Source organism: Protomyctophum parallelum (assembly GCF_964188405.1).
Source record: "Protomyctophum parallelum genome assembly, chromosome: 1".
Lineage (NCBI taxonomy): Eukaryota > Metazoa > Chordata > Actinopteri > Myctophiformes > Myctophidae > Protomyctophum > Protomyctophum parallelum.
The window spans coordinates 88,986,196-89,008,996 of NC_139697.1; the positions used below are offsets into that span (position 1 = coordinate 88,986,196).

The 22,801-nt window shown below is 42.8% G+C and overlaps 1 protein-coding gene across 1 annotated transcript; it reads left to right on the forward strand.

Moving 5' to 3' along the window:
* Positions 1-10,331: 10,331 nt before the first annotated feature.
* bhlha9 (basic helix-loop-helix family, member a9) lies at positions 10,332-11,189 on the forward strand (the record flags this gene model as incomplete). The annotated part of the gene is made up of 1 exon (XM_083760444.1): positions 10,332-11,189. One exon carries the CDS (start codon positions 10,332-10,334, stop codon positions 11,187-11,189), a length of 858 nt encoding a protein of 285 aa, XP_083616570.1.
* Between the last annotated feature and the right edge of the window lie 11,612 nt (positions 11,190-22,801).

The following is a 22,801-nucleotide window of genomic DNA, read 5'->3' on the forward strand; positions in this document are numbered from 1 at the left end:
CGTTTTACTAAGAATAGAGGGTGTTAAGGTGCGTCCAGACTTAGATAGTTAGAGTGTCGCGATTACATACAAAGTCAATGCAAAGACGAGAAGTTGCGCGAGCGCTAGGCGAATATTTAAATATAAAGTTTATTTAAATTCAAGTCTGAACACACCCATTATGGGCGGGAACCCCCTTTGGTGGTTAAGCATTATGTCTCAGCGAGTGGCGCACTATGAGCTTGTAGGTCAGCTATTTTTGAAAAATGAATTTATACTCTTTCAGAGCAAACTTTTATAACTCAAATCTTTGCTTCTGAGGGGTTCCTGGAATAACATATTTTCAGATGGGTGGCCAATTACATATCATTTTTGGGGTCCTTGACATGAAATATTGAGCACCACTGATACAGAAATATGGGTATTTCAGGGAACTGTCAGAATTTAGAAGACATTTTTTTAATTTCGACGTCAGGCCTAAATGGCTTAAGTCAGACCTGGGTATTATACAGCCCTTTGGCTGACTCTGTCCGGCCCGTGAAAGGTTACTTGGAAATTAGAAAATAAAACGTTCTTTCTAATTTTACCCGTCCTTATGCGTGGACTAAAACAGCATTGCTTTTATTTTGAAGCACGTTTATTCACGTGCACGCAACTTTCCTGCCGTGAATTGCCGTGTGATTGACAACCTGTTTGCCATTGTTTTGGAAAAGTTGATTGAATAGTATGACATTTTCAAAAGGCAACCTACATTTTTCATTGCCTAATAATAACATATACTCTTACCAGCTTGTCAAAACAATGTCATGTACTGCTCTTTATAATTGAAATAAAATACATATTACTCAGAATTTAGTTCAGACTTTTGGGCCCACAATATTTTCTGTTTCTCATTTGGCCCCCTTGGGAAAAATAATTGCCCACCCCTGGTCTAAGTCAGGGGTTCTCAACATGTGGGTCGCGACCCCTCAGGGGGTCCCGAAATTATTTTGGGGGGTTTCCAGATGTAATTTTTTTTGCAACTGAATGGCTGGAAAATGGAAATTGAGAGTTTACATAGTACACATAGGCCCTAGTGCATGCATAAACTTTCCTTAATGATTATATCTGGTTTCAGTATATATATGATGTATTTTCTCTATTATTAAGGTTATTGTATAGCAGTCAATTTGTATTGGGGGTGGGGAGGGGCGGGGGTTGCGAGACATGGCCAAAGCATTTCCGGGGGTCCCCAGCCAAAAACGTTGAGAACCCCTGGTCTAAGTGATTCATTCATCCATTTGTAACTGTGAGAGTCTGAACGAACATTGAGGGTTTTACTCTGGTGGGCTGTGTGGGAACCAGCCATCCTACAGATACTTAACCTTGACCACAGGTTTCCAACCGTCCAAATGGACCCTTTAATGATAACCCAGTGTAATTACTGAGTGCACTTCCAAAGGAATGTTGCAATGAACATTGGCTTTTTTTGCGTTGCCTTTTTTTGGGTGTATTTTTCACTCTGACAAATTCTATTCACGAGCATAAGAACGAGGCAAATCGCTTGCATATAGCTCCAATGTGATGTCGTACATTGTAAGTGATATACGACTTGAAAGCCGCAAACGTATTTATAATGAATAAAACATCATTTTAACCAATCTTGTTTGGTAGAGTAGGTTATTCCAGTAACTAACACATCATGTGCTGTGGTTGGATGTGGTCGAGAAATGTCTGGTTGGATACCTATCAGTGTTGTTTTTGGCAGCAAATTTTGATTTTAGTTTTAGTTGTTGTCTCTTGAATAGCTTCCATTTAATTTTAGTCACATTTTAGTCACCTGGAATGTTTTCGCTTTAGTAGACTAAATATCAAAAGATTTTTGTCGACTAAATCTACAGTTGATTTAGTCGACAAATGTACTTTGGTGGGCCTTGATGCCGTCATAATGACTGTTTTTACACTTGCTGAAAATAGCCGATCTACAAGCTCACAAGCTTGTGAGCTTGTAGATCTGCTATTTTCAGCATGCAACCAAGTGTAAAATTACTTATACATTTTAGTATAGTTCAAAAAAAAGAGTCATCACGACAGCATCAAGGCCCGCCAAAATACATTTTGTTCGACTAAATCAACTGTAGATTTTGTCGACTAAAATCGTATGATATTTAGTCTAAAACTAGACTAACACTAAAACATTCCAGGCGACTAAAATGTGACTGAAAAACAAAGTGAAAACTATTCAAAAGACTATGACTAAAACTAAAATCAAATGTTGCTGCCAAAAACAAGCTCAGAAGACAATATGTCCATGCATGGCCTCTTAAATGGCGTGGTAGATTTGGTCTCCCAATGCCTGAGACCCGGCTTTGAATACTATAGGTCACTGGTTCCCAAACTTCTTCATGTCAAGGACCCCCAAATTGACACTAATTAGCCCGCGGACCCCCATTTGAAGAGATATACCAGGGACCCCCATAAGAGAAGATTTTTATGGTTCTAGCAGTGATTCTCAACCGGTTAAATTTCAAGGACCCCCAGTTTGACATGCATTAGTCTACGGACCCCCATTTAATGGCATTTCTATATCTCTGGGACCGCCAAAAATCAATGTTAATTTACCTCTGAGAGTGTAGAAATGGAACCAAATGGACCCGTCAGGGTCCGTTTGGTTTCATTTGTACTCTCTCAGAGTTAGACCCACAAGGGTCCATTTGGTTCCAAACTATCATTTAGCTGGGGACCCCCTGGAACTCCCTCAGGTACCCCTGGGGGTCCCCGGACCACACTTTGGGAACCACTGCTCTGGTCCATAGCTCTAATGCCTTCATTAGAGCTATGGACCTGTTCTCTTCCTACGCTCGCATAAATGGAGCCCAGCCTCTCGTCTGTAGCGTAAATATAAAAAACGTTTTACCTGCATTGTAGAAAGATTTAATTTAGCTGTTGTCTTAGAACAGGGATGTCAAACTCAAATACACGGTGGGCCAAAATAAATAAATTTGTAGAAGTTGAGGGCCGGACTCTGTTTCAACACACGGGCACCGCGGTCATGAAGACGTACCAGGCAAATAGCAAAAAAGTAAATGCATTTAAAACTGAAAATGCATTATTATTTATTATTAAGCTCAGTTTCCTGTTCTATGATCCTCACAAAGCAGGACTTGTAGTATTATGGTGGTCCGTGCAGTATACCAGAGGGCCAGTTCTAATACTAATTAAATATCATCCCGCGGGCCAAAGATAATTCATTCACGGGCCTGATTTGGCCCCCGGGCCTTGAGTTTGACATATATGTCTTAGAAGCTGCAATCCGTTGTATGTACTACCTTAGCTCAGGTCCAAAGACCTAATGCCCTTTGCTGCCGTTGCATTAAGGCTCTGATCCATAGCCCTAATGCCCTTTGCTGCCGTTGCATTAAGGCTCTGATCCATAGCCCTAATGCCCTTTGCTGCCGTTGCATTAAGGCTCTGCCACTCTTTGAGTCTTTCCTTCCTATACACATATATACACATTAGTGTATAAATAAGGGGTCACACATATATACACATTACTGTATAAATGATGGATAAGGGGTCAGGACAACTAGGCCTTTTCGTGGAGGTGTCAGAATAATTGTTGGACTTCATCTATAGTACTCAATTACACAAACCGCCTTTGTATTGGTGAGTAGTAGGTAAAACGTTTTTTTATATTTCCGCTACAGAGGAGGCGTTTCATGCGAGGGTAGGAAGCAAAGAGTGGCAGAGCCTTAATGCAACGGCAGCAAAGGGCATTAGGGCTATGGACCAGAGCCTTAATGCAACGGCAGCAAAGGGCATTAGGGCTATGGATCAGAGCCTTAATGTAACGGCAGCAAAGGGCATTAGGGCTATGGACCAGAGCCTTAATGTAACGGCAGCAAAGGGCATTAGGGCTATGGACCAGAGCCTTAATGCAACGGCAGCAAAGGGCATTAGGGCTATGGACCAGAGCCTTAATGCAACGGCAGCAAAGGGCATTAGGGCTATGGGCCAGAGCCTTAATGTAACGGCAGCAAAGGGCATTAGGGCTATGGACCAGAGCCTTAATGCAACGGCAGCAAAGGGCATTAGGGCTATGGGCCAGAGCCCTAATGCAACGGCAGCAAAGGGCATTAGGGCTATGGACCAGAGCCTTAATGCAACGGCAGCAAACTGAGCAAAGAGCATTAGGGCTATGGACCAGAGCTAAGGTAGTACAGTAGCCTACATAAAACCTAATGGATTGCAGGCAACAGCTAAATTAAATCTTTCTACAATACATTTGCTTCTTCATTCATACGACACTATTAAAGCTTAAATAAATCCTTTGAAAATCAGCGATGTGGTTGTCATGACAGAACGTAGTGCCTTAGCCTTTGATACAGGTATTTAGGGCAGGGGAGGAAGTGTGCTTACATTCCTAGAGTCTATAGTATGTAGAGGAAACATGTCATGACATTAGTACTGATAGATTTGCATGGCCTTGGTACACGGTGTAAATCACTACAAGCACAGGTTATAGTATAGTGTGCCAATGTCTAAATTAAAGAGTGCAGGATTGGGGGAAATGCGCGTATTATGCTCCATACGCATTTTTGCACATCTTTAAGATGTTGACTACTTTGATTACATATTGACACTATATAGTCACATAACCTGTAGACTTAAACCTGAATATTATTGGATATTTATTTGTATATATTTATTTTATTTTAAGAATAGTCTAAAAAAAAAAAACTTGATTATTTACTATAGCACACAATATGTAGATTACAAGGGGGGGGGGGGGGGGTCCACGGTCAAATACAGATAATTCTGGGGGTCCTCGACATGAATAAGGTTGAGAACCACTGACATCGAAACACATGAGGTCATGATTTAGAAGTACATTTGTAGAATCAGGTCTAAAATAAATGGGTTAATCAGCCACTAATTTTCCTTGAACCACATTAAAACCATTGAAAGCAGAACATTGGATTTGATTTGTCAAAATGACCACGATAAATATTTAACTTATACAGCAGTGACAGATACTTTATAGACTACAGAATAAGACTTTGGGTGTTTACCTCTGTGTTGCCGAAATACCTGCAGGCATTTGAGGTTTTATTGCCGCGGTGCGCAAGGCTGACAGGCACTACAGCAGCCAACTACACGTAATTGCCAGTAATTTCAGACAAGAGTGATTCACTATATTGTGTGAGCGAGCTTTCTGTTTTCACATGTTGTTTTAGCACATGCTGTTAAGGATCGCGTTTCATGTACTGTAAGCTTGTTTGCACACCATGAATGTGAATCATCAGTGGTTAAGTGTGGTTTTGTTATACATGACAGCTGGGTGCCACAATAACAGTAACTTATTCCAAACTTCACTAAACCACATCATAGCAAAGTGACAATTTCTTTCTATCCGAGTGTAAGAGTATAATGTGAGTGTCGAATGATACGCGTCTCACCAGGCATTCACTCTCACCAACGAGGAAAGTGTGACATACTGTCCAGAGTGACTCAGAGATGTGGAGTGATCTCCTTCATTTGTAGGCCTCTATGGCGTACGTAACACGAACGCATGATTGTATCAGCCACAACAAATATAACATAATATAGTAAAGTGGAAATCTGTTGAGTCATGCTGGAGGTTTAGACTGTCTTCTGGCACAAACCAGAGCCCACGTTTCCGAAAGGCATGATTGTGTTGCCCAGATTATGTTTTTTTATATACATTTATTCAAAATATTATTATTGTTATTATTATTATTATATATTTTGTGGAAAAGGTTTGTTGTTTCTGGGTACTGTATATTGAGATATTGTGACAAATAATTAACATTGTAAATGTATTGAATAATTTAAGATGGTTAACTCACATACTCTTACTCACACATTCTTCTTCTTCAAGTGGCTAAGTACCTTTTGCAGTGATTATGTGATATGGTAATAATGGACATTAGGATAATATGATATGCCTGTTAATTAATAGAACTTCCACTAATTGACCAAAACAGCATCCATGCACAATTTGCTGATCAAAAGATAACAATTTAACAATTAACAACATTGTGGTGTGACAAAAGAATGGAGACGCATAGATAACGGGGAGCCCTGATCCCTCCCTTTGACTGCAGGCTTTTTTGTTTTATTGAGGTGAGAAAATTCCATGGCGAACACCAAAAACATGCATTAACATACCAGTGCAAAGCCAAGGTTAGCGAACCCGGACCTTACTCACTTATTACCCTCTTAACTACCCCTTTGGAAATATTCATCTATAATGCCCTGCTACACAGACCTCTAATAATGGAACGGGTAACAACCGGTCATTAACCCATCTCCACCGAGACCGATTCTACAAAATGTCTTCTAAATCCTGACAGTTTTCTGAAAAACCTATGTTTCTATGTCAGTGGTTCTCACAGGGTTAAAAACCTATGTTTCTATGTCAGTGGTTCTCACAGGGTTAAAAACCTATGTTTCTATGTCAGTGGTTCTCAAACTATTTCACGTCAAGGACCCCCAGAGTGATATGTAATTGGCCACCGACCCCCCATCTGAAAATATGTGATTTTAGTTAAAAAATAACTTTCGCTCCGAAAGAATATACATTCAAAGATTTGCGCGCGCATTATTCACGAGTTTTCGAAAAAATAGCAGACCTACAAGCTCGTAGTGCGCCACTCGGTGCCACGCTACGAGCTTGTAGATCTGCTATTTTTCAACAGCTAAAGCATAACATAATCCTTAAAACAACCCAAAAGGGGTGCTCCCGCCCAAAATGGGTTAAGGGGGCTTGAGGCAGGAGATTTACAAATCCCCCAGGTTTCAGCGCGGCATTGGACAGGCCCCCCCCCTCGCTCCCTGAAAATTGTTATTCCATCAGGGGGCATGGCAGAGGTATACGCGATAAAAATCTCGTGATTTATTCCCGGCGGCTGATAATTACTGGTGTCTTGTCACCTGTCAAAATGAATGGACAGGGAGAGTCCGAGGCTGTAGTCTCTTCGTGGTCTTTACACCGCGGCAGTAAATCTGACATGTTTGTGAAGCCATAAATCAGAGCGCTGCAGCGGCGCTAGCATGCTTTAGGCCCCGTTCGTTTAGCTCCTTATGGGAACGACTATTGCATTCTGGCATGAGGGGTTGAACGTTTCAAACACATAATCACTTTTACAAACCTATATACTTTTGCTGCCTGTCGTCAAATGAATGGCAATAATAGCCCCGATCTGCAAGCTTACAAACGTGTCGTGTCGCGACGTGTTCTGAGCTTGTAGATCAGTTATATCCACCAAATGTTTGTCAATTTTTTTCCCCGAATAGGGATTCTAGTACAGTATGGTTAAAGCCAAGTATGGAAATGTGTTGCTGCTAAAGACAATAGTCCTTGGGGGAGTTCCAGGGGGTCCCCAGCTAAATGATAGTTAGGGACCAAATGGACCCTTAAGGCCTATTCATAATCTGGATTTTCGGTGGTGAGGTGACCACCGGAGCTGAAATAACGTTGAGCGGTGGTGAGTAAAAACAGAGAGAAGGGCTGGAGCGGTGGTGGTGGTTTGCTCTTCACTGCGGCTCGTGACGTCAAGTTGTAGTTCGGTGGTCACCCCACCACCGAAAATCCAGACTATGTATGAGCCTTTATGGGTCTGTAACTAAGTGTACAGTTTATGTACTCTGAGAGTGTACACTCTCAGAGTTAAATTAACATCGGTTTTACAATAATAGAAATGCCATTACATGGTGGTCCGTAGACTAATGCATGTCAAACTTGAAATTAAACGAGATGAGAATCACTGCTAGAGCTAGATAATCTTCTCTCATGGTGGTCGTCCCTGGCATATCTCTTCAAATGGGGGTCCGCGCGCGGGCTGAGTAGTGTCAATGTGGGGGTCCTTGACAGAATGAGACTATAGCAGGACACTGCCAAAGACACCAAGAGCTGCCAGCCAGCAAACTAGTGCTGTGGGAACCAACGCTAACATACGTGGGATGTACTCGAGAACGATGCAGGAACGCAAAGTACCAACGAGCTGGCCAGATGTATGGAGAACTGGGATGACTGGAAACGACGACGGAGGCCTCGTCTGAGGACGACCTAGAGAGACATGAAAAAGTTTGGGAAGCACTGCCTTAATTTATACAGTACGACGGTTTCGTTGGCCAAGAGTGAAGGTGGTTTCAGATGGGGAGCGAGTGGCGCTTGCATGAGGGCGTTGTGGCCTGGATCAGCGACAGTTCCGCTCTGCTCCAGGTCTGCTCACGAGGGCTAAAGCGGCCTAAATGGTCTGTTACTCCTTTTTACTACCTGTACTGCCCATTGTGGACTGAGGACGATTCTTAAAAACGCCTTCTAAATACTGACCTAAGTTTTCTGGAAAAACTTCAAATATTTATATAGCAGCATCAATGTTTTGTTTTTGAATACTGTACATACTGTACAGAACCCCAAAAGGGGTTCCCGCCCCGAATGGGTTAAGCTAACTCGATAATATCGTGTCTTGGAAAAATATGTAATATGTAAATAATAATAACAATAATAATAATGTAAATGTAAACAAAACATTAAAAAATAAGAGAAAACATTTGAAGATTTGGTTACGCTCTTTCGCAAGCTGTTAAGACTTCAAGCATCCATGGCTAATATGCGATTTACTTACTGAGTTAAGATGGTTACGCCAGATCTCCACATCTCAGGTCAATAGGATAGGACGAGTTCAAACTCCAGACTGTAATTGGTCTAAATGTTGGCGTCTCACAGACGCAGCATAATAAAAATGGAGAGAGGGGAGGAAGGAAGTAATGCTTCTCAACGACCCCCAGTTCACGGTTTGAGGGCCTGAACCTACCCTTTAGTTACCTGACCCATTGCACTTGGCCAGAAGCTTAGCTAAAGGTGAGCGCAATCACCTTTCACTGCCCACTTCAGTGTGTCTGACATGTAGACCTTTGTCACGCAACACTTTCCTATATACGCCCCATCAGATGGTTCATGTATAGGCAATGTATGTACAGTAGAACCTTGGCATCTCCTTCTAAATCCGTAACATGGAACGATAATCTGAATAACGATGTATAGATGTATGTAGATTTCCCCCCCAAAACAGTAATTTTACACAAACAACACATATGAGGGTTCGATGACCTAAGCAGCAATTGCAAGTTTTTATTTTTTCTTCTTCCCCCCCCCCCCCAGGTTTCTTGCTTTGAAGTCCACGGCCTGCTCCACTCTTGTCCTCAGGTGCTGCCCAGGCCTGATTTATGGGGATGGGTTCCAGGGAAGCTACCTTAAATTACATGGCCCTTAAACCATGAGCAGAGAGAGAGAGAGACGGAGAGAGAATGGCCACTCTGGGAGACAGCTAATTGCACAAGGACAAATGTAACCTGTGGCAGATAAGAAGGTTCCTTTCCCCTACTCTTTAGACCTGAGAAAAAGGGGGGAAACAAACTGTTAACACCGATCAGGCTGATCGGATAAATGTTCAATTTGTCACGGATGTCCAGGAGACAAATATTCATTTTCCTTTGGGATGATTATGACAAAGACCCTCATAATGCTCACGTCAAAGTGAGAGAGGAACACACACTGCACAGCACACGTTAACAGAAAGCCCAGCAGTAAATATATATATTTTTGGTGAACGATATTACAACACATTGAGTACAGGTTAATGCAAGACAAATATTTTCCATGGTGGAATGAACTTTCAGACACACAGAATGCTGCTAATGCAGGTGTTAAGAAAACTTCAAAGACTTCAACTTGTGTATAAAGCTATGTTAAGGGTATACTGTCAGTTGTCATTCCCCAAATAATTAGTACGGTTTTGCTCATGTATTATACAGAGACAAAGTGTTGAAACACTCAACAGATCCTGTAAGTAAGGGATGGATGGGAGTGTCAGTGGAGGAGGAGGAGGAGGAGGTGACAGTGCCATTTGCCTGCAGGGCAGCCATAAACTTACAGAGAGAGAGAGAGAGAGAGAGAGAGAGAGAGAGAGAGTACCATGCCATTCCTCACAGGCGATTGCACCATGTGACTGCAGGAGCTTTAAAAAGCAGGCTAACCTGTCTAGAGGAGGTACAAGTAATCACAGGGCAACCAGAGCAGTGAGTAAGACGAGGACACTCCAGGGCTGTCGGCGCAGCAGCAGATACCGACAGCCCCACAACTATACAGTACCTATACTACAGTAAGGGTGTATTGGAAGGGGAGGTCTCGCAGGTGTGTACATTCTGAAAAGTCAACCCACGACTTGTATACGAAAGAGGTCGCATTGAGAGACCGCAGCACCCGTGTGAGTCGAGTAACTGCGCTGTGCTTTTCGCCGAGAAGTGTCTAATACGACGCGTTATTTTGCACAGCCCGTTTGACGATGAGCTGCAGCAGTGTGGCGGGATCGGAGTTCTCTGAGGAAGAGCTCGAGCTCGGCGAGCTGAGCCAGGCCAGCGGAGGAGAGGAGGAGGACGGGACCTCGGTCAGCAGCCCCAGCGAGCCAGAGGAAGGACAGAGCAAGAAGCGCAGCCGCCCCGTCCGGTCCAAGGCCCGGCGAGTGGCCGCCAACGTCCGCGAGAGGAAGCGCATCATGGACTACAACCAGGCCTTCAACGCGCTGCGCGTGGCGCTCAACCACGACCTCAGCGGCAAGAGGCTCTCCAAGATCGCCACGCTGCAGAGGGCCATCAACCGCATCTCCGCGCTCTCTGTGTTCCTGAGCTCCAACCCGCCCGGCAAGCCGTGCAGCCACCGGGAGTGTAACCGGTCCGCCGCGGGAGGAGCGGCTGGACTGGGCGCGTCGTCCAGGCTGGAGCAGACCCGGGTGACGGTGCCTCGTTTAGAGCCCCAGGGTTATGTCCCCTGGCACGCGGCTATCGCTCACCCCATGCAGAACCCGCAGCAGAACCCGCACCTCCAAAGGCTGCCCCTCGCGGAGCCGCACGTCTACGTGGACTCCTCTTGCCCCCCGTCTCCACACTACCCTTGCTACCCCTCCGAAGGGCAGGTTTACGCGCCGCACGGACACTGCAGCAGCCCCCCGGAACACTCACCGAGCCCCCTCCGATACCCTCAGGTGGGCGAGGGGCTGGGCTATCATCAGCCAGGGATGTGGGGCTCCTGCGCCCAAGGCTACATGGACACTTTCGTGGACACTCCTCCTCCGGCTCTGGGGCTCCCCTGGCAGGTGAGCTATCTCCAGGAGCCGGGATACCAGCACAGCCTCCCTCTGCTCTGACACGGCATGCAATAATAAGACGCTGCAAAAAACTGTCAAATGATCTCAGGGAGAAGAGTGATTTGAGGTTGTTGTGTTATAGCACAGTTGCAATGAATCAGTGTTACTGAACCGCGGTTCTCTCTCTTCTTCAAGAAGAGAGACGTGGAAATAAGCATTTACCCAAAAAATACAAGTGCAATGGCAAAGCTGCTGAATGTTATAGGTCAGAATGTTGACCTCTGACCTCGACCGAGCAAAGTCTTCATAAACTGCAGTTATTCTGTGCAAGTTAGATTGTGGGATATTCTGGAAGAAATTGTGGTAGATGGTTATCCTCGTGAAAATGCAGGGGTCACCTAATGCATTTAATTTTTTTATTAGATCTTTGTGTTTATCATACTATGTATGTCACCGAGACTGTGATGCAAAACAAGAATTTCAAGGGAATTATCCAGTCAGTATTGAAATGAATGAAACCTTTTTTTTTTGTATCAAAACCTTCAGGGCTAACTAGTAAATAATAATGTCCAGCCATACTGTGTGGTGCTGTACAACGTTTACACGTGCTGAAAACAAACTCACACATGCACAAAAAGCACACTTTCATCAGAAATGTTTAGGTCTCACATTTTTTTAAATGACCATTCAAAAGGTTGAGTGCTCAAACTAAAGAAATGTGACAACAATTTGATGGAAACACTGACAATTTGATAATTTATTTGCTTGCTACATTGCATAGACTTATGTAAATATAATCTGTATGTGTATATTGTTGTTTTCTGAACTTTCTAATTAAACATGATATTAACACTTTACTCTCCTGCTTCTTGGTTTTTAACTGTCTTGATTTTGGGGGATTTCTTTTTTCTACAGTGCTTGCACACAACTTAACAAGCATGCATGCATGTGTTTGTGCGTGCGTGCGTGCGTGCGTGCGTGCATGCGTGCGTGCGTGCGTTTGATTATAGCCTAAGGTCTGTAGCTTCTATCGTTCAGGGCCCCCAGATGACAGAGGTCCTATCCTGGTTGAGAAATGTCCTCACAAGTCCATTCTTGTCATTTTTCAAGAAAAGAAAAGTCAGAGGGTTGTTGTTTACATGCAGCAAAATTTAAATGTGTCCCAACAGTGGTATAGAAGCAAAAACACAAACATTAGTTTTCCCATGTGACGGTTATACCTCACACATCAAGAGGGAATACATACAATGAGGTTGAAATGTGCTATGATGTGAAGTAGAACCTCAGCATATGGACGTATTTGCTGACTTTCTTATAGTTCGATTTGTGTTTTGAGATTCAAACGCACGGTGCCTTTGTGCCTTGTTGAATGACTGCACTGCTACGGGTCAGCTGGCATTTGCCCAGATCAGGAAAAGTTAATTCTAAACCACAACCACCTCCTCCTCCCAGCACCACCACCACCATCTAAAATGGGCTCCTGTACCCAACAACAGCTTTCCCTCCCCCTGCCGAGGAGCGCTATGTCATGGAAACGCCGTTAATATTAGACTACAGGACAGGGCTTTACAGACAGATTTATGGGGGCTCCAGGAAGGAAGCCCACATGCCCCGTCATCATGGTGAAATCCCCTGTCGGGGCTGCACTGCAGGCCCGCAGGTGTATATATATTGTGTGTGTGTGTGTGTGTGTGTGTGCGCGCGCACGCGCACGCGCGTGTGCGTGCCCTCCCCCCCCCCCCCCCCCCGCCTTCTTTCTTCACATCCTGGACGTCTCCCAACACGGGCCTTATTGCGACGCGGTTGAAAAGCCTGGGGAGAGCTATACTGTACTGCAGGCAATATAAGGTTTAAATAAATGCTACTGTGCTACCACAACAATTAACAGGCAGGAAGGAAAGCGAATGTGTGTATACCAAAGAGAAAAAAAAGATGAATAGAGAGGGGAGGGGAATTAAGGATATGGGAGGATACAGTCGGATAGGTATAGGGTGACTGTAACTTCTTCAGCCCCATCGCTCAGCGCGTACCTTTGCAGACGTGAATCACTGGAAAACCTTGAGTCACTCAGTCATAGTCGGGTCTGACTGACGGCATGTCTCTCTCCCCGCCCTCTGTGGCATGAAGCCATGCCTACTCACTGGGCTCCAGCTTATCGCACTTGCCTGCCATGCCATATCGCAGTGAAAGTGGGCTTGCCTGTGCCGTCCAATTCCTCTTTCTTTGCTGCTGCTCCCTTTTGCAGACTTGACCTGCACACTATGCTGGGCAGTTAGTTGGGTAATTAATTTTGCCTCAAGAAAAGCAGTTACGTTTGTATACTGACATTTTATTTTAGCTCCTCTGTCTGTCTGTCTGTCTGTCTGTCTGTCTACAAAATACCACATTTTATACCACATTATGTGCTACAGTGCTACAGTAACCTAGGTACAGTATTCAATTGGATCCTAGAAATGTTGCATAATCATTTCCATATTATTCATTTTATATTTCAGAAATGTAGATGTCCTGAAATGATTAGGGACATATAGTCTTAAAACTGATAAAGAAAGAAAGAAACAGGTGTGCTTCCTCTGAAAACTGCCCTCGTTTGAGGCATTGGGTGATCGGCTTTGAAAATAACTCATAAACCAACTAAATGTTTATTTGCGAACACTTTATTAGCGTTCGCAGATAAACATGAGAAACTGCATCTGAGCCGGTTTTGCATATTTTATTTTGGAGTGCCGCTTTTCTTTCTCCATTTACGTTAAATAATCTTAAAAGTGGTCGTGCATAATGTCAGAATGTATTAATTTCACTGCAGGCTTCCTACATTAAACAAGACACACACCTTATCTACACCATAAAGACACACTGTACCTGATCTGCAACAATCCTTACGATAATTGATTGCCTGTAGTTTATTAAAAATATATAGAATAGGCCCAGGCCGTAGCGTAACGGTCTGGGCACCGGCCGGGTGATCCAGTCGCGGTGTGCCGCGGGTTCGACTCCCGGACCCGACACGGCCTTTACCGCATGTCATCCCCCCATCTCTCTCCCGTTTCCTGTCAGCCTACTTTCTATCCCTTAAAAAATCAATAAAGGCGTAAGCCGCAAAAAAATATCTTAAAAAAAATATATATATATATAGAATAAAGCATCACACAAGTTGCTGATAATAACCCTTGAGTTAATCCAGCCAAATGAATCCATGCATGTATTTATACAGCTGTACTGTATACTGTATGCCAGGGGTGCCCACAAGGTAGATCGTGATCTACCAGTAGATTACAGAGGCTGTGCAGGTGGATCACATGGGATGCCCCTAAATGTATATAATCTATCACTTGAATTAAGGTTGACTTGATTGATTGACAGGCATACAAATGGCCTGTCAGCTCAAATGTTGCACTCAAACGTTAGTAGCATTACAAAGTTATACCAAACAAAAACCAACCAATTACATTTTCACTTTATATTATATGTAACATCAGCGCCACTATTCCAACGGTACTGTTTTTCAACAATTATTTCAGCAATGAGATAACATTATTTTTGGTGGGTAGATCTCTTTTAGCTGGGCATTTTGAAAGTAGGTCTCAAATCAAAAAAGTGTGGGCGCCCCTGCTGTATGCTGTTAACCACTTAAACCTATATACTTATACAGCCAAGTTAATCCATCCATCTATTTATACAACTGTATCGTATACTGTAGTGTATGCTGTTAACCACTTAAACCTGCATACTTAGTTGACCGGTGTCCCCCAGGGCTCTCTAGCCTACTTGGTCCACTTACTTTGAGCTTGTATAGTTTGGCTATTGTCATTGAATCTTTGCCCCAGAATACGGAGGTGGTCATTGTTTGGTTGTTGTGGAGTGACTCACATAAAGCTTTGCCTCACCTTTCTGTCATGTAAAGATGTCAGTCGGTCTGTACCGCCTCCTCCTTGAAATGCTTTGCTGGCAAGTTGTTGCAAAAGAAAACAAGTAAATATGGGGCGAGGGAATCATGCCAAGACACTACAGTGCATTTAGTAGTATGTGTAACACCAAACGTTTTCATGTCAAGGACCCGCAAATTGACACTAATTAGCCCCACGGACCGCCATTTGAAATGACATGCCAGGGACTCTAGCAGTGATTCTCAACCCGTTTAATTTCAACGACCCCCAGTTTGACATGCATATTGGTCTACAGACCCCCCATTTAATGGCATTTCTATCTCTAAGACCCCAATTTATATTGTAAAATCAATGTTAATTTAACTCTGAGAGTGTACAAACGGAACCAAATGGACCCGTTAGGGTCCATATTGTACACAGAGTACGTTTGTACAGAGTTACAGACCCATAAGGGTCCAGCTATATCATTTAGCTGGGGACCCCCTGGAACTCCCTCAAGGACCCCTGGGGGTCCTCCACTGGACCCCACTTTGGGAACCACTGGTGTAATATACAGTATATTGAAAGGGTACACACCAAAAGAGTCGAGAAATACACACACACTCAGAAGCACAGACAGACAGTAACAACGCAGACAATTACTATATGGCACAATGACATCATAGTCAAGTCAGGATGCCAACGGACGGTGATCTGATTCTGACACACTTGATGTGTTCCCACGACATGTACAAACAACCTGATTATACATCAGTGCATCATTGCTGACTTTCTCAGGCGCACGCACATATTGTAAAACAGCAATAAATCACTCTCATGTCAGGTGGTGAACGTAAGGTCTCTTAAAAGGATATATTAAACACTAGATCGGCAGCCGTGCCGTGTCTGTCTGTCTGTCCTATTACACTATATTTTGCATACTTTAGTGTAATGTATCTAGTATCTGTATTTCTGACACACATTTTATTATATTTTGGTATTGCTACTTTGACTTAAGTAGGCTACTATAAACAAATATCAGTACTTCTTCCTCTGTCTGTCTGTCTGTCTGTCTGTCTGTACGGCACCTAGTGCAGCGCTATGAGCTTGTAGATCTGCTATTTTTCAATAGCTAAAGTAGGCTATAACATAATGCTTAAAACACAAACGGGTTCCCGCCCCAAAATGTTTAATGTGTTAAAGCGGATTTTCATGACAAGCAAGGACAAAGTCGGTGCAGTGGCTTTTCAAAGATTAGTGTAAACTCGCCAATCGTCAGGCAGGGAGATCTTGGAACCCGATTGTTTTATTGAATTACCGCAAGGGAAACTGTTAATGGCTACTGTAGTTTTAACGTGTGACTGAGAAGAACAGGATGCCGTGACGTAGCCTATATGGAATTTCCACTAGATGGAGACTGAAGACCACATCCAGTGTTCTATCTGCATTCTGCACTGTAGCTTAGTCACTCTGACACTATAGTCTCTCGAGACAGTGTTTACTGGGGTTTGGCTTAGGTTTAGGTATAGTTTTACTGAGGTTAAGGTTAGGGTTTCGGGTTAGGTTTAGGTATAGTTTTACTGAGGTTAGGGTTAGGTTTAGGTATAGTTTTACTGAGGTTAAAGGTTAGGGTTTGGCTTAGGTTTAGGTATAGTTTTACTGAGGTTAAGTTTAGGGTTTCGGGTTAGGTTTAGGTATAGTTTTACTGAGGTTAAAGGTTAGGGTTAGGTTTAGGTATAGTTTTACTGAGGACGGTTAAAGGTTAGGGTTTGGGTTAGGTTTAGGTATAGTTTTACTGAGGTTAAGGTTAGGTTAGGTTAGGTTTAGGTATAGTTTTACTGAGGTTAAGGTTAGGGTTAGGTTTAGGTATAGTTTTACTGAGGTTAAGGTTAGGGTTAGGTTTAGGTATAGTTTTACTGAGGTTAAAGGTTAGGGTTTGGGTTAGGTTTAGGTATAGTTTTACTGAGGTTAAGGTTAGGTTAGGTTAGGTTTAGGTATAGTTTTACTGAGGTTATGGTTAGGGTTAGGTTTAGGTATAGTTTTACTGAGGTTAAGGTTAGGTTAGGTTAGGTTTAGGCTGTCAATCACAGCGACTGGCCAATCACAGCGCGTCGACTGCACAACCCCTGTAGGCTTTGGTATGTCGCGAGACAGGCTGAAAAGAGGGTGCTGTTTTTCCTTTGTTTTGCCAACGGGTTCCCAGATTGCTCTGACATAGACCTACCGTATAATAAGTGCCCTTTTGAATGGAGCTTCTACCTTAGTTTAAACACATTTGAAATCTGAGGCTTTTTTGTATAGTCTACTATTTTAAATAGTTCTGAGAAAAATGCTGCTAATTATCCTAAAATCTCGAAAGATTTCTGCTATTAGTTTCAAAAAGCTTTATACCCTTGCCAACGTGTAGGCCATTATGCAATGTGGCATAGCTTTGTTTAACACAATGGTGTGTACCCCCTCCAACTGTACATACGTTCTCAAATACATTATTAAATAGTTTTTATTATGTTTTGAGTTTTGACACTTGCTTTGGTACTGTAAATGCATGTTTTCTCACGCCAATAAAGCTCCGTTGCTTTGAATTGAACACTGAATTAAATGTATAGACTGACACCACGGCGCGTATTCAGGGCGGAGTCACCGCCCCCGGGGGAAGTTGTGATTTGCTCTCGTTCACTGCAATGCAAAAACAATATTGCGCAGAGTAGCGCAATATAGATAATACGTAGCGATTATCAAACGTATTTGCAATGCCATACGTTGAACCCCGTGGACAAGGCACGTTACCTCCGCAAGTTAGATATTATCGGCATAGATGTTTGTCCGTGTGTGATTAAGGATTGGACCAAGTTGCATTGGCAGCCATAGAACATTCTTACCCCGGGCTAAAACCGGATGTGACATTTGTGGGCGTTCCTGTCTAGCATGGTGTCAAATGTCAATCTATGCCTTAGATCAGGGTTCCCCAATTAATTTTCCTCAAGGGCCATATTTTGACTAGCGTACCAGGCTGGGGGCCGAGTCTGCACGCGCGAGGTCGAGGTCTTGCCCTGAAAATTCATTTTCAGGGCAAGACCCCATTTAAAAAGGATGCCCAGTTTGACATGCATAGGCTACTGACCCCCATTTAATGCCATTTATATCTGGGAATCTTAATTTTTTTATTTATTATTTCATGGGCCACAAGGAGGCGCTCTGTGGGCCGCAAATGGCCCGTGGGCCGCCTATTGGGGTACCCTGCCTTAGATGGAAGGAGAACTCGGATGTCATCTCTATTCATATATACTCTAAGGTCTATGCCCGTGCAGTGATGAACAGGACCTAAAAGGTGTAATGACATGTTGTAAACAACAGATGGCAGTACCACATACATTTCCTAATTTCCACCTTGAGACAAATAAAAGTCACAATATATTATGTAACGTAATAAAATCTTTATTATATGAGATGTGAATTGCTGTAGGATTTGTTATCGGTGTTAACATGCAGTATAACTGTATTTTATTTTAGCACAGTATAGAGCAATACATTAAAGCATGAAAATAAAAAAGGGAAGTGCCAAGTAGCCCTCATGGGGGCTTATTTATACGAGGCCTCTACCTATATAAAATACAATAAAGACATTATAACAAGATGTAAAAAAGATCCCAGCAGACATGATTGCAGTATATTTAAAAAAAAATATATAAAAATCTGTACATGATTCAAAATAAATATACTTGATAATCTAAGTCTTAGATTCTAGGACATGATTAGAGACGAGAAGAGAATACAAGAATATGATAATTAAGTGATTTGTTCAATCAGAACAACCTTCAGTTTGTACAGAGAATCAAGTTGTGAACCAGTAGAATATTTGTCCCAAAGTGTAGTAGGCTAGCTCTGTATCTAATAGAAAACTGACCATGATCGGGGATGGAGGTGAGTATAGCCTGTGTTGTATTTGTGGACTTTTGTGGAATTTGTTTGAAAGTTATAATTACTAAAAGGCCCTGCGGGATGGAGTTGGGTGTATATGTTAAAGCAAACATATAAACTGTATAAAATAATATAAAGCATTCATCCACCAGGTTTACTGAAACACGTGGTTCCCGAAGTGGGGTCCTTGAGGGAGTTCCAGGGGGTCCCCAGCTAAATGATAGTTAGGAACCAAATGGACCCTTATGGTCTGTGAGAGTGTTCACTCTCAGAGTTACATTACATTTTACAATATAAATCAGGAAAGAATATATATTATGTTCAAACATTTTTGACGATTTTTCAAAAAATAGCAGATCTACAAGATCGTAGCGCGAAATGACATTAAATTGGTTCTGTAGACTAATATGCATGTCAAACGGGGGTCCTTGAAATTAAACGGGTTGAGAATCACTGAGCCGTAAAAAGCTTCTCTTATGGGGGGTCCCTGAGCCGTAAAATGCTTCTCTTATGGGGGGTCCCTGAGCCGTAAAAAGCTTCTCTTATGGGGGGTCCTTATGGGGGGTCCCTGGCATATCTTTTTGGGAGTCCGCGGGGCTGTGGGGGTCCTTAACATGAAAAAGTTTGGGAACCACTGTAGGGCCTACTAAAATATCATGGGCCTTGTAGAAACGCTATCTCCAGTTTAGACAAAATTGTTTGGCTATACAGAATTATGCAATATTTGAGAGATTTGTTGATTTTGGCAGCTGTCATCTTAAAAGCACATTTTCACTAAATCACCATGTCATAAAATGGAAAATGTATCAATTGCAGCTCCTCGAGGCAACAATTTACAATGGCAATTTAGGCATTTAGGCTTAATCCAGAGCGATTTACATTAAGCAAGAACAAAAAGCATGGCAACATCACATACAAATAATAAGTATAGTTATCATGAAACGTATGAAATGCGTAAGCCAAGAACGTAACCGTGGAATATCTATATAATGAAACTATAGGCTACATATAAACTATATAGGCCTACATACTATATTATAGGCCTACATACATATGAGGCTATATTACTATACATAAACTGCTATCTAATTAAGTCTACATAAAGTGCCTATCTAAGGGGCTATATAGCTAGGGCAACTGCGTGTGGATGGATGAGAACATTTTTTGGAAACGTGTATTTCCATGAAAATCTTAAGCTTCACAAGGGTGAAGGGAAGGATAAGTACACAGAGGGAGGGAAGAGTGACACACTCTCTCTCTCTCATGCCGTGTCAATATGCTTCACCGATCAATCTCTGTGTTCCACTCCTCTTACAAGAATCCTGCACGGCAGCGTGCATAAATTACCCGTGACAGCTAGTCAGTAGAATCATACTCCGTCATAGTGTCACCTAAGCAATACTCGGGGCTTGGGGGGGTTTCCTACTATCGCAGATGTCAGGAAAACCGCTGTATCATTCTGCAGTCACAGAGAGGAGGTGGTGCAGGGACGTGCACACATAGACATCAACGGGGGCTTCAGCCCCTGCCCTTTTACCCGTCTGTAAAACAACTGCCCTCTCCAGACCATGCCAAAATGCGGTGAAAGAAATGTAAATGCCCTCCTCTCCTTTCCATGCCATACGGTACCGGAAGGCATGCATTCAGGAGAATTGCTATATTTCTCCGAATGCTCCTGAACGTGAACGCAGCATTTTACGTTGAATTAATTTGTTTCTATAAAGCCATGTCGTACATATACACCGCATCTCCAGTAGATAAAGAGTGCTGGGTTGCGCCCCCGAAAATAGCTGATCTACAAGCTCGTTGTGAGCCTGTAGATCAGCTATATTCGCTACTTTTGTCCAAAGGTGCACTCTTAACAGGATTTCAGCCCCTGCCCCTCTTAACACTCTCTGCACGCCCCTGACAGAGGAGGTGGTGGTGGTGGTGGGTGGGACAGTGTGGGTCACATGGAAGAGTTATGGTCTTCCATGATTGGGGCCGTGTCCTTCAATAATGGTAAACCATAGCGTTTTTATCCTCAGTAAACTGTAAGACATACCCCTCCCCTCTTCTGATTGTGACTCACAGCACAGCGTCGAGGGCAGCTGGCCAAGTTGCCTATAAGTCCTGGAGTGGAAGATATGCCAGGAGCACACATGATGGATCGTGTCCAAAGGTGATACCATAACAAGTTAACACACCTCCCAAAAGCACCGTCCGCCCATGACTCATTTCTGTGACATTGAAGGAATTGCATTAAGACAATTGATGAATGTTGTTCCATAGCCTGCAGTACTTATCCGAATTAAGACACAGCTAAAGATGGACAGTGACTGTTGTAGTGGGTGTGTTAATAAGCCAGTTTAAACATTGATTACAACCCCTTATACTGTAGTCACACGGTCAAATCCTCAGTGTTAATTCAACTCTGATAGTAGTAATAAATAATAATAATGAAACTTTATTTACATAGCACCTTTCAAAATTGCAATTATAAAGTGCTTTACACATTCAAAAGAGGAAAATAAGCAGCGGAAAACATTGCAAAAAAACCCAGCAATATAATAAACAGCAGCAAAATAAGAATAACAGCGGCGACGACGTCAGAATTAAATTAAACCCTGCACATTTCTGCATGTCTCACTGTTCTTTTTATTCTGACTCGTGTCAGTGGATTCCTTCACTGACTCCAGTCTTGGCTCGTACGTCTAGGCTGTCAATATTTGCTTCCAATTCACACAGTGTTTATTAGCTTTGAGATGGAGGGAGGGCATTAAAGTGCTCTTGTTATATAGAGCAGGAAATAATGAGGTGCTGCCAAACCCAATGAAACAATGTGACTCGTGTTGGTTTAGAAATTAAGGGAATTGACGTGTAATATCAACTGACGTTGCCTCTACAGTGCACACACGCACGCACGCACAGAATTCTGTCAAATCCTATTGGGACCATACAGCGTACACTCTGCCCCAATTTGACAACATTTTGCCCACAAATGGTCAGGAATACACACATTTACTAGTATACTTGAATACACACATTTACTAGTATACTTGAATACACACATTTACTAGTATACTTGAATACACACATTAAAAAAATTCTTTGCTTCATGGGGAGGTCCCTGGAATAACATTATTTTCAGATGGGGGTCGGTGGCCAATTACATATCATTATTGGGGTCCTTGACATGAAATAATTTGAGAACTACTGATATATAAGAAACAGAAAACTGTCCTCAGGCCTATATGGGTTATCAACACTGCCACACTGAATATGAACCGGAAAATGTATTGATCCATTATAGTATTCATAAGATAGTCTCATTGAAATGTACAGTGTTGCTTTTTATCTTCGACAGGCCCATGGAACTGGATTACAGCGAGTACAGAGAATGCAGTACAGTGCCATTATAGTACAGTGCAGTGCACAGAGAATGCAGTGCACAGTGCAGTTAGAGTACAGTGCAGAGTAGTACAGGGAATGCAGTGCCGTACAGAGTGCAGTACAGTACAGTACAGTACAGTACAGTACAGTACAGTACAGTACAGTACAGTACAGTACAGTACAGTACAGTACAGTACAGTACAGTACAGTACAGTACAGTACAGTACAGTACAGTAAATGCAGTGCACAGTGCAGTTAGAGTGCAGAGTTGGAGTACAGTACAGAACAGAGTGCAGTGCAGTATAGTACAGTACAGAGAATGCAGTGCCATTACAGTACAGTACAGTACAGTACAGTACAGATAATGCAGTGCACAGTGCAGTTAGAGTGCAGAGTTGGAGTACAGTACAGAACAGAGTGCAGTGCAGTATAGTACAGTACAGAGAATGCAGTGCACAGTGCAGTTACAGTACAGTACAGTACAGTACAGAATACAGTGCATCCTGCAGACCTACA